This window comes from Petromyzon marinus (genome assembly GCF_048934315.1).
Source record: "Petromyzon marinus isolate PM22_M1 ecotype Great Lakes invasive population chromosome 67 unlocalized genomic scaffold, UKy_Petmar_22M1.pri1.0 chr67_unloc.4, whole genome shotgun sequence".
Lineage (NCBI taxonomy): Eukaryota > Metazoa > Chordata > Hyperoartia > Petromyzontiformes > Petromyzontidae > Petromyzon > Petromyzon marinus.
Genome location: NW_027422594.1, coordinates 428869 through 451345, shown reverse-complemented (window position 1 = coordinate 451345; position 22477 = coordinate 428869). Strand labels below are relative to the sequence as shown.

The following is a 22477-nucleotide window of genomic DNA, read 5'->3' as shown; positions in this document are numbered from 1 at the left end:
GGAGTGATGTGGTACAGGAGGACGTGGAGCTGAGTGGACTTGCCGATGACTGGTACCAGCGGTGTCAAGATCGGCCTGTGTGGAGGAGGCTCGTGAAGGATGCTACTGGGCAGTTGGAGGCAGTCGCCCTCCAACAACAACGGAGGGCGGAGGAGCGACGCTCGCAACAACGAGCGGAGCGCCGGGTGGCTAAAGAACAGCGGATTGGCACAGTAGGGGGCACAGGTGGTGCATCAGCCAGTCATCTCAGTCAGTCGACCCGTGGCACCTGCTGGGTCTGCCCCGTGACCTCCTGCCAGCGGGCGTTCGACACTTCACGTGGCCTCAGGGTGCACATGGCCTGGCACAAGCGTCGTGGTGACGTCACCGCCACTTAGTGGCGAGTGGCGGTTGTTGTTGATGTTGTTGGTGTTGTTGTTGTTGTGTTGTTGTGTTGTTGTTGTGTTGTTGTTGTTGGTGGTGGTGGTGGCATTGGTGGCGATGGTCTTGCGTGATGCCATCACCCGTGCCCTCTCTCCCCCCCAGGAGAACGCCCACTTCTCACTGTCTGATGCCCTCATGACCGTGATCGAACTCATCAAGTGCAGCTCGGCGGAGGACGACGAGGGGCTGGGGCGCACGGGGGAGGTGGACGGCTATGATGACGAGGAGGAGGAGGAGGAGGACGAGGAGGAGGAGGACGACGAGGAGGAGGAGGACGACGACGAGGAGGAAGAGGTTGTGGATGGGCTGGACGCTCATTCAAATGCAAGTGAGTGTCATCGTCATCAGTCTCATCAGTGTCATCAGTGTCATCAGCATCGTCATCATCATCAGCTTCATCATCGTCATCAGCATCGTCATCGTCATCACCTTCATCAGTGTCATCAGTGTCATCAGCATCGTCATCGTCATCAGCTTCATCAGTGTCATCAGTGTCATCATCGTCATCAGCATCGTCATCGTCATCACCTTCATCAGTGTCATCAGTGTTATCATCGTCATCAGCTTCATCAGTGTCATCAGCTTCATCATCGTCATCAGTGTCATCAGCTTCATCATCGTCATTGTCATCAGTGTCATCGTCATCACCTTCATCAGTGTCATCGTCATCATCATCACCTTCGTCATCGTCATCACCTTCATCATCGTCATCGTCATCACCTTCATCAGTGTCATCGTCATCATCTTCATCAGTGTCATCAGTGTCATCATCGTCATCAGTGTCATCACCTTCATCAGTGTCATTGTCATCAGTGTCATCATCATCGTCATCATCATCACCTTCTTCAGAGTCATCGTCATCACCTTCATCAGTGTCATCGTCATCGTCATCACCTTCATCAGTGTCATCAGCATCGTCATCGTCATCACCTTCATCAGTGTCATCAGCATCGTCATCAGTGTCATCAGTGTCATCGTCATCACCTTCATCAGCTTCATAATCGTCATCATCGTCATCAGCTTCATCATCGTCATCAGTGTCATCAGCATCGTCATCAGCATCGTCATCAGCTTCGTCATCGTCATCAGTGTCATCAGCATCGTCATCAGTGTCATCAGCATCATCATCAGCATCATTGTCATCGTCATCAGCAGCCGCCGTCACCAGCGGCAGCGTTGTCAGCAGCAGAAGTAGCAGCATCAACACGGCAGCGGTGACACGTGTGTGTGTCACGTGTGTGTCACGTGTGTGTGTCACGTGTGTGTGTCACGTGCCACGTGTGTGTGTCACGTGTGTGTCACGTGCCACGTGTGTGTGTCACGTGCCACGTGTGTGCCACGTGTGTGCCACGTGTGTGTCGTGTGCCACGTGTGTGCCACGTGTGTGTCACGTGCCACGTGTGTGTCACGTGTGTGTGTCACGTGTGTGTGTCACGTGTGTGTGTCACGTGCCACGTGTGTGTGTCACGTGTGTGTCACGTGCCACGTGTGTGTGTCACGTGCCACGTGTGTGCCACGTGTGTGTCGTGTGCCACGTGTGTGCCACGTGTGTGTCACGTGCCACGTGTGTGTCACGTGTGTGTCACGTGTGTGCCACGTGTGTGTCACGTGTGTGTGTCACGTGCCACGTGTGTGTGTCACGTGTGTGTCACGTGCCACGTGTGTGTGTCACGTGCCACGTGTGTGCCACGTGTGTGTCACGTGCCACGTGTGTGTCACGTGTGTGTCACGTGTGTGCCACGTGTGTGTCACGTGTGTGTGTCACGTGTGTGTGTCACGTGTGTGCCACGTGTGTGTCTCACGTGTGTGTGTCATGTGTGTGTGTCACGTGTGTGCCACGTGTGTGTCATGTGCCACGTGTGTGTCACGTGTGTGTCACGTGTGTGCCACGCGTGTCGTTTTGAGCAGGCCCACGGAGTCGCATGATGTCAGGACCCGACCTCTTGGCTATGTGAGTACTGAACATCGCCATCACCAGCAACATCGCCATCATCACCAGCATCACCATCATCGCCATCATCACCAGCATCACCATCACACCGCTATCATCGCCATCATCGCCATCATCGCCATCACACCGCCATCATCGCCATCACCGGCATCACCAGCATCACACCGCCATCATCGCCATCATGGCCATCACACCGCCATCATCGCCATCACCAGCATCACCGCCATCACCGCCATCATCGCCATCACCGCCATCACCAGCATCATTGCCATCATCGCCATCACCAGCATCATCGCCATCATCGCCATCACCGCCATCATCGCCATCACCGCCATCACCAGCATCATCGCCATCATCGCCATCACCGCCATCACTAGCATCACCGCCATCACCGCCATCATCGCCATCACCGCCATCACCAGCATCATCGCCATCACCGCCATCAGCAGCATCACACCGCCATCACACCGCCATCATCGCCATCACTAGCATCACCGCCATCATCACCATCATCGCCATCACCGCCATCACCAGCATCATTGCCATCATCTCCATCATCGCCATCACCAGCATCACCGCCATCACCGCCATCATCGCCATCACCGCCATCACCAGCATCATCGCCATCACCGCCATCACCAGCATCACACCGCCATCACACCGCCATCATCGCCATCACCAACCACCACCATCATCGCCACCACCAACCACCACCATTATCGCCACCACCACCATCATCGCCACCACCACCATCATCGCCACCACCAACCACCACCACCATCATCGCCACCACCACCATCATCGCCACCACCAACCACCACCATCATCGCCACCACCACCACCATCATCGCCACCACCACCACCATCATCGCCACCACCACCACCATCATCGCCACCACCACCACCATCATCGCCACCAACCACCACCATCATCGCCACCACCACCATCACCATCATCGCCACCACCAACCACCACCACCATCATCGCCACCACCACCATCATCGCCACCACCAACCACCACCATCATCGCCACCACCAACCACCATCATCGCCACCACCACCATCATCGCCACCACCAACCACCACCATCATCGCCACCACCAACCACCATCATCGCCACCACCACCATCATCGCCACCACCACCACCATCATCGCCACCACCAACCACCACCATCATCGCCACCACCACCATCATCGCCACCACCACCATCATCGCCACCACCAACCACCACCATCATCGCCACCACCACCATCATCGCCACCACCACCATCATCGCCACCACCACCATCATCGCCACCACCAACCACCACCGTCATCGTCTTTTCGGAGAAGGAAACTGCACGCCCGGTCTGCTGCCTATAGAGGGGGGGGTGGGTGGTGATGGTTGACTGCTGTGTGGGTCTAGCCTAGGGGCACCCCCAGTGGCAGCTGTCCCTGTACATCAGTCTGTCAGTAGTAGGGGTGGTGATGATTGACTGCTGTGTGTGGGGTCTAGCCTAGGGGCACCCCCAGTGGCAGCTGTCCCTGTGCATCAGTCTGTCAGTAGTAGGGGTGGTGATGATTGACTGCTGTGTGTGGGGTCTAGCCTAGGGGCACCCCCAGTGGCAGCTGTCCCTGTGCATCAGTCTGTCAGTAGTAGTGGGTGGTGGTGATTGACTGCTGCTGTGTGTGGGGTCTAGCCTAGGGGCACCCCCAGCGGCAGCTGTCCCTGTGCATCGGTGCACTCGTGCCCAGCGCTTGCCTCCCCTCTGCCTCGGTTGCCCCCAGGCTGCCGCTCCCTTGCAGCCGGGGCTCGGCCAGGGCCGTTGCGACGCAGCTGCTGAGACACCTCCAGAGGCTGCGGCTTCCCGGCGCCACGGCCGACCGCATCGGGCACGCACTGCTGGGGCAGCAGGTGACGGGGCTCGCCTGGACAACGCTCGCTCGCTCGCTCGCTCGCTCACGCACTCACTCACTCTCGCTCGCTCACACACTCCCTCTCACTCACTCACACACTCACTCTCGCTCGCTCACTCGCTCACTCACGCACACACTCACTCACTCTCGCTCGCTCACTCACTCACTCGCACGCTCACTCTCGCTCGCTCACTCACTCGCTTGCTCGCTCACTCGCTCGCTCACTCACTCACTCACCCACTCTCACTCACTCACTCACCCACTCTCGCTCACTCACTCGCACTCTAGCTCGCTCACTCACTCGCCCGCACACTCATTTCGCTCGCTCGCTCGCTCGCTCACTCACTCACTCGCACACTCAATCACTCACCCACGCACACACTCACTCACTCACACACTCACTCACACACTCACGCACTCGCTCACTCACTCGCACACTCGCTCACGCACTCACTCTCGCTCGCTCACACACTCCCTCTCACTCACTCACACACTCTCGCTCGCTCACTCGCTCACTCGCACACACTCACTCTCGCTCGCTCACTCACTCGCACGCTCGCTCACTCACTCGCTCGCTCGCTCGCCCGCCCGCTCACTCACTCACTCACTCGCTCGCACACTCACTCTCGCTCGCTCACTCGCTCACTCACTCGCCCACCCGCACGCTCCGCTCACACGCACGCTCACTCACTCACACACTCACTCACTCACTCACACACTCACGCACTCGCTCACTCACTCGCACACTCACTCACTCACTCACTCTCGCTCGCTCACTCACTCACTTACTCACACACTCACACACTCGCTCACTCACTCGCACACTCAATCTCACTCGCTCTCACTCGCTCACGCTCACTCACACACTCGCACACTTGCTCACTCACACACTCACACACTCACACACTCGCTCACTTACACATTCTCACTCACACACTCGCTCACTCACTCGCACACTCACTCACTCACTCGCTCACTCACTCGCATACTCACTCGCTCACTCACTCTCACTCGCTCACTCACTCACTGTCGCTCACTTACTCATACACTCACTCGCTCACGCTCGCTCACTCACTCGTTCACTTACTCACGCTCGCTCACTCACTCGTTCACTCACTCTCACACTCGCACACTCTCACTCGCTCACTCACACACTCACTCACTCACTCGCTCACTCACTCGCACACTCACTCGCTCACTCACTCACTCACTGTCGCTCACTCACTCACTCACTCTCGCTCACTCACACACTCACACACTCGCTCACTCGCACACTCATTCGCTCACTCACACTCACTCACACACTCACACACTCGCACACTCGCACACTCACTATCACTCACTCACTCTCACACTCACTCTCGGTCGCTCACTCACTCATTCTCGCTCGCTCACTCACTGGGTCACTCACTCGCACACTCTCACACTCACTCTCACTCGCTCACTCTCGCTCGCTCGCTCACTCTCACTCACTCACACTCATCACACTCACTCACTCACCCTCACTCACTCACACTCACTCACTCAACACTCACTCACTCTCACTCGCTCACTCTCACACTCTCACACGCACTCATTCACTCTCGCTCGCTCACTCACTCACTCTCGCTCGCTCATTCACTCGCTCACTCACTCTCGCTCGCTCACTCATTCTCGCTCGCTCACTCTCGCTCGCTCACTCACTCGCACACTCTCACACTCACTCTCGCTCGCTCACTCACTCACTCGCTCACTCACTCTCGCTCGCTCACTCACTGGCTCACTCATTCGCACACTCACTCTCACACTCTCACACTCACTCACTCACTCACTCTCGCTCACTCACTCACTCTCGCTCACCACTCACTCACTCTTGCTTGCTCGCTCGCTCACTCACTCTCGCACACTCACTCGCACATTCACTCACACACTCACACACTCACACACTCACTCACACACTCACTCACTCGCTCAAACTCAATCACTCTCGCTCGCTCACTAACTCACTCGCACACTCACTCTCACTCGCTCACTCACTTGCTCACTCACACACATGCCCACTCACTCGCACGCTCATTCACACACTCACTCACACACTCGCTCGCACACTCACTCACTCACTCACACAATCACGCACACACTCACTCACCCACGCACACACTCACTCAATCACTAACTCAATCACACACTCACCCACACACTCACTCACACACTCACTCACTCACACACTCACTCACCCACGCACTCACTCACTCACTCACCCACGCACACACTCACTCACTCACACAATCACGCACACACTCACTCAATCACTCACTCACTCACTCACCCACGCACACACTCACTCAATCACTCACTCAATCACACACTCACCCACACACTCACTCACTCACACACTCACTCACTCACACACTCACCCACGCACACACGCACTCACTCACTCACACACTCACCCACGCACACACTCAATCACACACTCACTCACCCACACACTCACTCACTCACTCACCCACGCACACACTCACTCACACACTCACCCACGCACACACTCACTCAATCAATCACTCACACACTCACTCACTCACCCACGCACACACTCAATCACACACTCACTCACCCACGCACACAATCACTCACACACTCACCCACGCACACACTCACACACTCACACACTCACCCACACACTCACTCACACACTCACCCACGCACACACTCACTCACTCACACACTCACACACTCACTCACACACTCACCCACGCACTCACTCACTCACACACTCACTCACACACTCACACACTCACTCACTCACACACTCACTCACACACTCACCCACTCACCCACCCACTCACACACTCACACACTCACACACTCACTCACTCACCCACGCACTCACACACTCACTCACACACTCACTCACTCACCCACTCACACACTCACTCACTCACCCACGCACTCACACACTCACACACTCACTCACACACTCACCCACTCACCCACTCACCCACCCACTCACACACCCACCCCCTCACACACTCACCCACGCACACACTCACCCACGCACACACTCACTCACACACTCACCCTTTCACACACTCACACACTCACTCACACACTCACCCACTCACCCACCCACTCACACACTCACCCACGCACACACTCACTCACACACTCACTCACACACTCACACACTCACCCACTCACACACTCACCCACTCACTCACACACTCACACACTCACTCACACACTCACCCACCCACTCACTCACACACTCACTCACTCACACACTCACACACGCACACACAACTTTTCGCTGACCCACTCACTTTTGTACCTCGCTGCACATCTGTGACAAAGAGCCTCACAGCTCATCAGATTCCTCCGTTCGGTCTACGTCAACATTCTGACTCTGGCTTGCTGGCCCACAGCCTGTTAGAGTCTACACGGGGGACCTTTGTCTGTGTCTACCTTCACAGGTGCTGCTCGCTAACAGCACTTGCCCCTACAGCCTGTTAGAGGCTACATGGGGGACCTTTGTCTGTGTCTACCTTCACAGGTGCTGCTGATACTCGCTACTCACAGCCCTTGCCCCTACAGCCTGTTAGAGGCTACACGGGGGACCTTTATTTGTGTCTACCTTCACAGGTGCTGCTACTCGCTACTAACAGCACTTGCCCCTACAGTCTGTTAGAGGCTACACGGGGGACCTTTGTCTCTGTCTACCTTCACAGGTGCTGCTGCTACTCGCTACTAACAGCACTTGCCCCTACAGCCTGTTAGAGGCTACACGGGGGACCTTTGTCTGTGTCTACCTTCACAGGTGCTGCTCGCTAACAGCACTTGCCCCTACAGCCTGTTAGAGGTTACATGGGGGACCTTTGTCTGTGTCTCAAGGCCTTGTGTCTGGGCTCCACGTCTGCGGATGAGCATGGGGAGAGCGGAGGGTGGAAGCCGCCTCCACCACAGATCATCTTCCACATGCACCCCAAACTCTCGTAGGTGGACACGCACACGTACACACACACACACGTACACAAACACACGCACATACACACGTACACACACACATACACACACACATACACACATACAACAACAACCGCCATTCGCCACTAAGTAGCGGTGACGTCACCACGACGATTGTGCCAGGCTTTGTGCACCCTGAGGCCACGTGAAGTGTCGAACGCCCGCTGGCAGGAGGTCACGGGGCAGACCCAGGTGCCACGGGTCGACTGATTGAGATGACTGAGATGACTGGCTGATGCACCACCTGTGCCCCCTACTGTGCCAACCTGCTGTGCTTTAGCCACCCGGCGCTCCGCTCGCTGTTGTGAGCGTCGCTCCTCCGTCCTCCGTTGTTGTTGGAGGGCGACTGCCTCCAACTGCCCAGTAGCGTCCTTCACGAGCCTCCTCCACAGAGGCCGATCTTGACACCGCTGGTACCAGTCATCGGCAAGTCCACTCAGCTCCACGTCCTCCTGTACCACATCACTCCATCTCTTCTCTAGCCCGTGCCGCGCCCGCTTAGCCCCCTCAATCCGGCCAAACAAAAGCTGTTTCGGCATGCGGTGGCTGGGCATGCGGGCTACATGACCCAGCCATCGCAGCCTTGCCTGCCGGAGGAGCTCACCGATGGAACCTTGCCCAGATCTTTCAAGGATTTGTGAGCTCCTCACACAATCCAGTCTGGTTAAACCCAGGATGGATCGTAGGCAGGCCAGCCTAAATGTTTCTAACCGGCGAAGATGTTTCATTAAGGGGGTCCACATTTCACAAGCGTAGAGAAGGGAGGGAATGACCGTGGCCGAGAAGACCTGAAGCTTAGTGCGGAGCGACAGACCAGGTAGCTTCCACACAGCGTTACGCAACCGATGAAAAGATATTGCCGCTTCACTGATTTGGAGTGAGACCTCTGCTGTTAAACTGGAGCCAGTCATAAGCACACTGCCCAGGTATGGGAAACTCTCCACTCTCTCCACAACTGCCCCATCACCGATTGGGAGTTGTGGGGGTGGAGTGTCCGATGGTACAAAATACCCAGGCAGGTGCTTAGTTTTGGTGGGGCTGATGGTAAGGCCCCACCTCTTAGTGGCACGCTCCAGTCTCAGCAGCAGCATCTCCAACTCCTCCTCTGAATGAGCGGCTATTACCAAGTCATCGGCATACATAACGTGGTTGAGCAATAGGGAACCATCCCTTGACCGCACCCGGGCATCGATCAGCCTGCCATTATATCTGTGCTATATGGAGATTCCCCCGGTACAGCTATTGAAGGCTTCAAGAACTACGTGGTCAAAATAGATGTTAAATAATGTGGGAGCCAGAGGACATCCCTGTCCCACCCCAAGGTGTACAGGGAATGGCTCTGACTCCCGGCCACGTAGTTTTACCCGGGCCCGCTCACCATCCTGAAGGTCCTTAATGATCGTGAGCAGAGGGTCAGGGACTCCAAAAGCAAGAAGAACAACCCAGAGCCCAGGCCTACTGATGGTATCACGTACACACACGTACGTACACACTCACACGTACGTACACACACGTACGTACACACACATATACACACTCACGTACGTACACACACGTACGTACACACACGTTGGTACACACACGTTGGTACACACACGTACACACTCACACGTACGTACACGCTCACACTTACGTACACACACATGTACACACACACGTACGTAAACACTCACACGTACATACACATACACACGTACGTACACACAAACACGTACGTACACACACGTACACACAAACACGTACGTACACACGCAAACACGTACGTACACACACGTGCACACTCACACGTACGTATACACACACACGCGTACGTACACACTCACACGTACGTACACACGGACGTACGTAAACACACATACACACTCACACGTACGTACACACATATACACACTCACACGTACGTACACACACACACGTACGTACACGTACGTACACGTACGTACACACATATACACACTCACACGTACGTATACACACACACGTACGTACACACTCACACGTATGTACACACACATATACACACTCACACGTACGTACACACGTACACACTCACACGTACGTACACACTCACACGTACATACACATACAAACTCACACGTATGTACACACACATATACACACTCGCACGTACGTACACACTCACACGTATGTACACACACACATGCGTATGTACACACTCACACGTACGTACACACTCACACGTACGTACACACTCACACTTACGTACACACACATACACACTCACACGTACGTAAACACTCACACGTACGTACACATACACACGTACGTACACACACGTACACACAAACACGTACATACACACACGTACACACAAACACGTACATACACACGTACACACTCACACGTACGTACACACACACACGTACGTACACACTCACAAGTACGTACACACGGACGTACGTACACACACATATACACACTCACATGTACGTAAACACACGTATGTACACACTCACACGTACGTACACACACACAAGTACCTACACACACATATACACACTCACACGTACGTACACACACGTACGTACACACACACGTACGTACACACACACGTACGTACATACACGTACGTACACACACACGTACGTACACACACGTACACACTCACACGTACGTACACACACACGTACGCACACACACACACTCACACGTACGTACACACGTACGTACACACGTACACACATATTCACACTCACACGTACGTACACACACACACGTACACACATATACACACTCACACGTACGTACACACACACACACACGTACGTACACAACAACAACCGCCATTCGCCACTAAGTGGCGGTGACGTCACCACGACGCTTGTGCTAGGCTATGTGCACCCTGAGGCCACGTGAAGTGTCGAACGCCCGCTGGCAGGAGGTCACGGGGCAGACCCAGGTGCCACGGGTCGACTGACTGAGATGACTGGCTGATGCACCACCTGTGCCCCCTACTGTGCCAACCTGCTGTGCTTTAGCCACCCGGCGCTCCGCTCGCTGTTGTGAGCGTCGCTCCTCTGCCCTCCGTTGTTGTTGGAGGGCGACTGCCTCCAACTGCCCAGTAGCATCCTTCACGAGCCTCCTCCACAGAGGCCGATCTTGACACCGCTGGTACCAGTCATCGGCAAGTCCACTCAGCTCCACGTCCTTCTGTACCACATCACTCCATCTCTTCTCTAGCCCGTGCCGCGCCCGCTTAGCCCCCTCAATCCGGCCAAACAAAAGCTGTTTCGGCATGCGGTGGCTGGGCATGCGGGCTACATGACCCAGCCATCGCAGCCTTGCCTGCCGGAGGAGCTCACCGATGGGACCCTGCCCAGATCTTTCAAGGATTTGTGAGCTCCTCACACAATCCAGTCTGGTTAAACCCAGGATGGATCGTAGGCAGGTCAGCCTAAATGTTTCTAACCGGCGAAGATGTTCCATTAGGGGGGTCCACGTTTCGCAAGCGTAGAGAAGGGAGGGAATGACCGTGGCCGAGAAGACCTGAAGCTTAGTGCGGAGCGACAGACCAGGTAGCTTCCACACAGCGTTACGCAACCGATGAAAAGATATTGCCGCTCGACTGATTCGGAGTGAGACCTCTGCTGTTAAACTGGAGCCAGTCATAAGCACACTGCCCAGGTATGGGAAACTCTCCACTCTCTCCACAACTGCCCCATCACCGATTGGGAGTTGTGGGGGTGGAGTGTCCGATGGTACAAAATACCCAGGCAGGTGCTTAGTTTTGGTGGGGCTGATGGTAAGGCCCCACCTCTTAGTGGCACGCTCCAGTCTCAGCAGCAGCGTCTCCAACTCCTCCTCTGACTGAGCAGCTATTACCAAGTCATCAGCATACATAACGTGGTTGAGCAATAGGGAGCCATCCCTTGACCGCACCCGGGCATCGATTAGCCTCCCATTATATCTGTACCATATGGAGATTCCCCCGGTATAGCGATTGAAGGCTTCACGAACTACGTGGTCAAAATAGATGTTAAATAATGTGGGAGCCAGAGGACATCCCTGTCGCACCCCAAGGTGTACAGGGAATGGCTCTGACTCCCGGCCACGTAGTTTTACCCGGGCCCGCTCACCATCATGAAGGTCCTTAATGATCGTGAGCAGAGGGTCAGGTACTCCAAAAGCACGAAGAACGACCCAGAGCCCAGGCCTACTGATGGTATCATAGGCCTTGACCAGGTCAATAAAGCAGAGATGTAGGTCTTGTTGGAATTCCCTACACCTCTGCTGTAGCAGACGGACAGAAAATATGGCATCTGTGCAGGACCGCCCTTTCCTGAAACCGCATTGGGGCTCCGCAAGCCTCTCCTCAGCGTGCCTGGCAAGGCGATGCTGAATAATCCTTGCCAGGACCTTTCCCGGCACACTGAGGAGTGAGATGCCCCTGTAGTTGTTACAGTCTGTGCGGTCCCCCTTCTTAAAAAGGAGGACCACCAGGGCATCCTTCCAATCCTGCGGAACCCGTCCAGTGGTCCAGACTATTGTTATGATGTCATATAGGGCAGTCTGTGCACAAACGCCACCCTCCCTCAGCATTTCGCTTGGGAGATCATCTCTGCCCGCTGCCTTTCCTGGTCTCAGACTCCGGATCGCCTTCAATACTTCCTCAGCAGATGGCACCTCAGCCAGCCACTCACAGGGGGTGACTTCATCCAATATTTGAGGCACCGCAGCCTCAGCAGGGTCATCCTCACTTTGTGCCACGATGTTTTCCTGGCTGAGGGATTTTCCCTCCCCCAGGACCTCACAGAAATGCTCAGCAAATCTGCGAACCTGTTCCTGGGGGTCGGAAATTGGATCACCGTTTTTTCCCCTAATGATGGTAATAGGTGTGGCGCTGCAGGTTACTTTTTTGATGGAGTTAAATAGAGATTTGTGATCACGGGCCACTGAGGCAGACTCCATCTCCTCAGCAACCCGCGACCACCACCCATCCTTGCAGCGCCTCACGGCTCTCCGAACCTCCGAGCGAAGGCTGCGGTAAGCCTCCTCATTCTCTGACGTGGGATTCTGTAGCCGATGACAGTGGGCCTGTCGCTTTTTCTCAACCATCCTGAACAACTCCTCTGTCATCCAGGGTGTCTGGGGAGGTCTGGACCGCGTACCCAAAGCAGCCATTGCAGCTGCATGAGTCACAGTCCTAAACCTCGCCCATTTACCCTCGACATCAGGAGGAGTCGGGGACGATGCCAATCCCAGCCGCAAGCGATGATGAAATTCTCGCTTGCAACTTTCATCAGATAACTGAGACCAGGCCACTTTAGGTTGGAATGGGGTCCTGGGTGTACACCCACCACCGGAGTGGAAGAATGGCAGGCGCATCTTACAGATGACTAGTCGATGGTCAGAGGGCAGATCAGCTCCACGGTAGGTCCTGGTGTCAAGGACATGGGCTCGCATTCGCTGGTCCGTCACTATGTAGTCCAGCAGATGTTCTTGCTTGGACCCGGCATGCATCCATGATGTTGTGTGGATGCGCCGATGCCGGAACAGCGTGTTGGTAATTACAAGCCCATGGGCTGCACAAAAATCTAGCAGCCTTCTACCGTTGTTATTGAGCTGATCTGGCCCATGCCCTCCAATCACTCCAGACCAGGTGCCAGTATCATGACCAACTCGGGCATTGAAGTCACCCAACATGATGACTCTATCCCGAGGGGCCACTTTAGCCAGCACCTGTGACAGGAGGTCATAGAAGGCATCTGACTCATCGGCTTTGCCTGCATCCCTCCACGGATGTTCATCTTCGGTGGGGGCATAAGTAACCACGACCACCATTCCTCGCCTCCGGTTGATGGGAAGGCGAGCCCAAAGTAGCCTGGGGCTTACAGCTTCCCACACCTCACCGCCACGCTCCCACGCCCCCTTCATTCTTTTGTTCAAAAGAAGACCCACACCCTGTTGTTTGGCAGTCTGCTGCCCCGAGTAGAGGACTGTCCACCCCTCATGGTGGCAGGAGCCAGAGCCGGTCCACCGGACCTCCTGAATGCCGCATAGATCCAGGCGGTACCGGTCCAGCTCCCGACAGAGGAGTGGCAGCCTCTCCTCTGCAGTGAGCGTTCGAACATTCCACGTGGCCACCCGTAGTGGCTTTTCGTTGTTTCTGGAGTAGCCCCGAGGGTAGGTATTCAATCTCCTGGCTCCGCCAATTGGGGTTTGGCCAGGAGACGTCATAGACGCCTGGCCCCCCGGGGCCTCCGGCACAAGCTTAGTTGTTACATATTTCAGTTTAATTCGTGGTTTTGTGGTAATTAATTGAAGGTGGAGGGGTTACCAGCCCCTCGCACCCGTCCAGAACCCCCGTTTAGCCCCTGTGGTGGACACATATGCCATGAGGGGAGGAGCCAATCAAAATTGGAACTCCCCCCACAGCGCTGTCCACGACAGAGTTGCCCGTCCGGCACCGCGAGGAGGTAGGGGGTTGTTTTGCCGGACCGTACGTACACACACACGTACACATACACACTCACGTACGTTCACATTCACACGTACGTACACATTCACATGTACGTACACATTCACACGTACGTACACACGGACGTACACACGCTCACACGTACGTACACACACGGATGTACGTGTACACACACACGTACGTACACACGTACGTACACACACGTACACCCTCACCCGTACGTACACACACGTACGTACACACACTCACACGTACGTACACACACGGACGTACGTACACACACGGACGTACGTATACACACACGTACGTACACACACGTTCGTACACATACACGTACGTACACACACGTACGTACACACACGTACGTTCACATATACACACTCAGACGTACGTACACACACGTACGTACACACACGTACACACACTCACGCGTACGTACGTACACACACGGACGTACACACACTCACGCGTACGTACACACACGGACGTACGTGTACACACACACACGTACGTATACACACACACACGTACACGTACACACACGGACGTACGTGTACACACACACACACGCACGGGGCGTCTTTGTTTGCGTGTCTCTGGATAGGAAGAAGGAAATCCTCACGAGTCAGAATTACCGCTGTGCAGGATGCGGCCGCAGCGTGGAGCCCGGTGAGTGAATGCGTGCACCTAGCCTGGCACCAGCGCTGCGATGACGACACCGCCGCTCAGCGGCGAGTGACAGCCATCGGTGTTGTTGATGTGCGAGTTGGTACGTCCGTGTGTCCGTGACACCCACCACCTCGCATCGCTACCACAATCTCTTGTCACCACCACTACCATCACCACCACCACCACCACCCACACCACCACCCACACCACCACCACCACCTACACCACCACCCACACCACCACCCACACCACCACCCACACCACCACCACCACCTACACCACCACCACCCACACCACCACCACCATCTCCACAACCCCCATCCACTCCATCACCACCACCCCCATCACCTCTATCAACACCACCACCACCACCGCCCCCACTCGCCACCACCCCCACCACCCCCACTCACCACCCCCACTCACCACCCCCACTCACCACCACCCCCACTCACCGCCCCCACCACCCCCACTACCCACCCCCACTACCCCCACTCACCACCCCCACTCACCACCACCCCCACTCACCACCACCACCCCCACTCACCACCTCCACCACCCCCACTCACCGCCCCCACCACCCCCACTACCCACCCCCACTACCCCCACTCACCACCCCCACTCACCACCACCCCCACTCACCACCACCACCCCCACTCACCACCACCACCACCCCCACTCACCACCACCCCCACTCACCACTCACCACCCACCACCGCCGCCCCCGCCACGTGCCCCCGGCAGGCTTCCTAGGCCGGGTGCGCTTCTGCGAGTACTCTGGCGGCTACTTCTGCGCCTGCTGCCACGTGGGGTCGCGTGCCGCCCTGCCGGCCCTGGTGCTGCGCCGCTGGGACTTCTCGGCGCGCCCCGTCAGTGAACACGGCCGCGAGCTGCTCAGCCGTGCCGCGGGGGACCCCCTCTGTGACGTGGGGGCGCTGCACCCCGGCCTGTACACGAGGGTGCGGGCCCTGCGCGGCGTGCGGGTACGGGGCGGCAGCGGCGGCGGCGGCGGCACTACCACACAGCACACTACCACAGCAATACCACACTACCACACAGCACTACCACAGCAATACCACACTACCACACAGCACTACCACAGCAATACCACACTACCACACAGCACTACCACAGCAATACCACACTACCACACAGCACTACCACAGCAATACCACACTACCACACAGCACTACCACAGCAATACCACACTACCACACAGCACACTACCACAGCAATACCACACTACCACACAGCACACTACCACAGCAATACCACACTACCACACAGCACACTACCACAGCAATACCACACTACCACACAGCACTACCACAGCAATACCACACTACCACACAGCACTACCACAGCAATACCACACTACCACACAGCACTACCACAGCAATACCACACTACCACACAGCACTACCACAGCAATACCACACTACCACACAGCACTACCACAGCAATACCACACTACCACACAGCACTACCACAGCAATACCACACTACCACACAGCACACTACCACAGCAATACCACACTACCACACAGCACACTACCACAGCAATACCACACTACCACACAGCACACTACCACAGCAATACCACACTACCACACAGCACTACCACAGCAATACCACACTACCACACAGCACTACCACAGCAATACCACACTACCACACAGCACTACCACAGCAATACCACACTACCACACAGCACTACCACAGCAATACCACACTACCACACAGCACTACCACAGCAATACCACACTACCACACAGCACACTACCACAGCAATACCACACTACCACACAGCACACTACCACAGCAATACCACACTACCACACAGCACACTACCACAGCAATACCACACTACCACACAGCACTACCACAGCAATACCACACTACCACACAGCACTACCACAGCAATACCACACTACCACACAGCACTACCACAGCAATACCACACTACCACACAGCACTACCACAGCAATACCACACTACCACCGCACTACCACACTACCACACTACCACACAACACTACCGCACTACCACAGCAATACCACACTACCACACAGCACTACCACAGCAATACCACACTACCACACAGCACTACCACAGCAATACCACACTACCACACAGCACTACCACAGCAATACCACACTACCACACAGCACTACCACAGCAATACCACACTACCACCGCACTACCACACTACCACACTACCACACAAGACTACCACACTACCACACAAGACTACCACACTACCGCACTACCACACTACCACACAAGACTACCACACTACCACACAAGACTACCACACTACCACACAAGACTACCACACTACCACACAAGACTACCACACTATCACACAAGACTACCACACTACCACACAAGACTACCACACTACCACAGCAATACCACACTACCACACAAGACTACCACACTACCACACAAGACTACCACACTGCCGCACAAGACTACCACACTACCACACAGCACTACCACAGCAATACCACACTACCACACAGCACACAGCACACAAGACTACCACACTACCACACAGCACTACCACAGCAATACCACACTACAACACAAGACTACCACACTACCACACAAGACTACCACACTACCACACAGCACTACCACAGCAATACCACACTACAACACAAGACTACCACACTACCACACAAGACTACCACACTACCACACAAGACTACCACACTACCACACAGCACTACCACAGCAATACCACACTACCACACAAGACTACCACACTACCACACAAGACTACCACACTACCACACAGCACTACCACAGCAATACCACACTACAACACAAGACTACCACACTACCACACAAGACTACCGCACTACCACACTACCACACAAGACTACCACACTACCACACAAGACTACCACACTACCACACAAGACTACCACACTACCACACAAGACTACCACACTACCGCACTACCACACTACCACAGACTACCACACTACCGCACTACCACACAAGACTACCACACTACCACACAAGACTACCACACTACCACACTATCACACAAGACTACCACACTATCACACAAGACTACCACACTACCACACAAGACTACCACACTACCACACAAGACTACCACACTACCACACAAGACTACCACACTACCACACAAGACTACCACACTACCACACAAGACTACCACACTACCACACTACCACACAAGACTACCACACAAGACTACCACACTACCACACAAGACTACCGCACTACCACACAAGACTACCACACTACCACCACACTACCACACTACTGCCACACTACCACCACACTACCACCACACTACCACACTACCACCACACTACCACCGTACTACCACACTACCACTACACTACCACACTACCACTACACTACCACACTACCACCACACTACCACCACACTACCACCACACTACCACACTACTACCACACTACTACCACACTACTACCACACTACCACACAACACTACCACTACACTACCACACTACCACACTGCACTACCACACTACCACCACACTACCACCACACTACCGCACTACCACACTCCCACATTGCACTACCACTGCACTACCACACACTACCACACTGCACAACCACACTACCACACTGCACTACCACACTGCACTACCACACTGCCATCACACTACCACAACGCTACCACACTACCACCACACTACCACCACACTACCACACCACCACACTACCACACTACCACCACACTACCACCACACTACCAAACTACCACTACACTACCACACTACCACCACACTACCACCACACTACCACCACACTACTACCACACTACCACCACACTACCACACTACCACCACACTACCACCGCACTACCACCGCACTACCACCGCACTACCACCGCACTACCACCACACTACCACCACACTACCACTACACTACCACACTACCACCACACTACCACCACACTACCACCACACTACCACCACACTACTACCACACTACCACCACACTACCACCACACTACCACCACACCACCACACTACCACACAACACTACCACACAACACTACCATCCCACAACACAACCACACTACCACCACACTACCACCACACTACCACCACACTACCACCACACTACCACCACACTACCATCACACTACCACTACATTGCCACACTACCACTACACTACCACACTACCACTACACTACCACACTACCACTACATTGCCGCACTACCACCACACTACCACACTACCACTACACTACCACACTACCACTACACTACCACACTACCACTACATTGCCACACTACCACTACACTACCACACTACCACTACACTACCACACTACCACCACACTACCACACTACCACTACACTACCACACTACCACCCAACACTACCACCACACTACCACCACACTACCGCACTACCACTACACTACCACCGCACTACCACACCACCACACTACCACACTACCACACAACACTACCACTACACTACCACCACACTACCGCACTACCACCGCACTACCACACTACCACCACACTACCACCACACTACCACACCACCACCACACTACCACCACACTACCACCATACTACCACCGCACTACCGCACAGGAAGAAGAGGAGGAGGATGTTGATGGTTTTGTTGATGATGTTGGTGATGATGCTGATTGTGGTGGTGATGTTGATGGTGGTGATGATGCTGATTGTGGTGGTGATGTTGATGGTGGTGATGATGCTGATTGTGGTGGTGATCATGATGGTCTTGATGGTGGTGATGGTGATGATGATGTTGATGGAGGTGATGTTGATGGTGGTGATGTTGATGATGATGTTGATGGTGGTGATGGTGATGTTGATGATGATGTTGATGGTGATAATGTTGATGGTGATGAGGTTGATGGTGGTGGTGGTGATGTTGATGTTGATGGTGGGGATGTTGATGGTGGTGATGGTGATGTTGATGATGTTGATGGTGATAATGTTGTTGGTGGTGATGGTGGTGGTGATGTTGATGACGATGTTGATGGTGAGGATGTTGATGGCGGTGATGTTGTTGATGATATTGATGGTGATCATGTTGATGGTGGTGATGTTAATGATGTTCATGGAGGTGATGGTGATGTTTGAGAGGATGTTGATGATGGTGGTGGTGGTGATATTGATGGTGATGATGTTGATGGTGGTGATGTTGATGGTGATGATGTTGATGGTGATGTTTTTCTCTAGGACCTTCGTGAGCAGCTGTTCCACATGAAGAATCTCTTGAAGACGTGCAGATTTGCAACACGGTACCATCACTATAATCACCACCATCACCACCACTATCACCACCACCACTATCACCACCATCACCACCACTATCACCATCACCACTATCACCATTACCACCATCACCACCATCACCACCACCACTACTATCACCACCACCATCACCACCACTACTATCACCACCACCATCACTACCATCACCACCATCACCACCATCACCACCCTCATCACCACCACCACTACTATCACCACCACCATCACCACCACTACTATCACCACCACTACTACTATCACCACCATCACCACCATCACCACCGTCATCACCACCACCATCACCACCATCACCACCACCGCCACCACCATCGCCATCACCGCCACCATCACCACCACCATCACTGCCACCACCACCATCAATGCCATCACCACCACCATCACCACTACCACCACTATCACCAACACCATCACCACCATCAACTTCACCACCACCATCACCACCCCCACCATCACCACCACTACCATCATCACCACCATCAACATCACCAACACCATCACCATCAACATCACCACCACGACCACCATCAATATCACCAACACCATCACCATCAACACCATCAACATTACCATCACCACCATCAACATTACCATCACCACCATCACCACCCCCACCATCACCACCTCCACTATCACCACCATCAACATCACCAACACCATCACCACCACCATCAACGTCACCACCACCATCACCACCCCCACCATCACCACCACCATCACCACCCCCACCATCACCACCAACACCACTATCACCACCAACACCATCACCAACACCATCACCACCATCAACATCAACGTAGTAATGGTGGTGGTTCTAGTTGTAGTAATGGTGGTAATGGTGGTGGTTGTGGTGGTTGTAGTTGTGGTTGTGGTGGTGGTAATGGTTGTTGTGGTTGTGGTGGTGGTGGTTGTCAGGGTGGTGGACCGCTTCGATGATGAGCCAGGCCACCTGAGTGAGCGAGTCCACCTTTACTCGCTCAGGGACTTGGTGGTGGTTGTCGTGGTTGTGGTAATGGTTGTGGTTGTGGTAATGGTTGTTGTGGTGGTGGTGGTGGTTGTGGTAATGGTGGTGGTTGTGGTAATGGTTGTTGTGGTTGTGGTGGTGGTGGTTGTCAGGGTGGTGGACCGCTTCGATGAGGAGCCAGGCCACCTGAGTGAGCGAGTCCACCTTTACTCACTCAGGGAGTTGCTGGTGGTTGTCGTGGTTGTGGTAATGGTTGTTGTGGTTGTGGTGGTGGTGGTGGTGGTGGTTGTGGTAATGGTTGTTGTGGTGGTGGTTGTCAGGGTGGTGGACCGCTTCGACGAGGAGCCAGGCCACCTGAGTGAGCGAGTCCACCTTTACTCGCTCAGGGACTTGGTCCACGTGAAGTCGGGCTCCCTGGCCCAGCGCCTAGCCGAGCTCTTGCACGTGGGGCTCACCCACGTGAACAACTGTGAGGTGAGCGGCAACCACCACAACCACCACCACAACCACTACAACCACCACAACCACCACCACCACAACCACCACCACCACAACCACTACAACCACCACTACCACCACCACTGCCACCACAACCACTGCCACCGCCACCACCACCACCGCCACAACCACCGCCGCCACCACCACTGCCACCGCCACCACTGCCACCACCACTGCCACCATCGCCACAACTACTGCCACCACCACTACCACCGCCACCACTGCCATCACCGCCACCACCGCCACAACCACCGCCACAACCACCGCCGCCACCACCACGATTGTCGCCGCCACGACCACCACC

General features: G+C 54.8%; 1 protein-coding gene across 2 annotated transcripts in view; it reads left to right on the top strand.

The window, feature by feature from the left end:
- The window catches only part of LOC142907961 (run domain Beclin-1-interacting and cysteine-rich domain-containing protein-like), a 59632-nt gene that overhangs the window by 23704 nt on the left and 13451 nt on the right, over positions 1-22477 (top strand). Inside the window, exons 8-15 of one of the 2 annotated variants that reach the window (XM_076058007.1) lie at positions 526-751; positions 2332-2374; positions 4145-4271; positions 8144-8244; positions 15319-15383; positions 16125-16363; positions 20619-20680; positions 21996-22149. In XM_076058007.1, coding sequence (XP_075914122.1) covers positions 526-751; positions 2332-2374; positions 4145-4271; positions 8144-8244; positions 15319-15383; positions 16125-16363; positions 20619-20680; positions 21996-22149 — 1017 coding nt within the window. Of the gene's footprint in view, positions 1-525; positions 752-2331; positions 2375-4144; positions 4272-8143; positions 8245-15318; positions 15384-16124; positions 16364-20618; positions 21700-21995; positions 22150-22477 lie in introns of those variants that run through there. The other variant, XM_076058006.1, reaches the window with a different exon arrangement.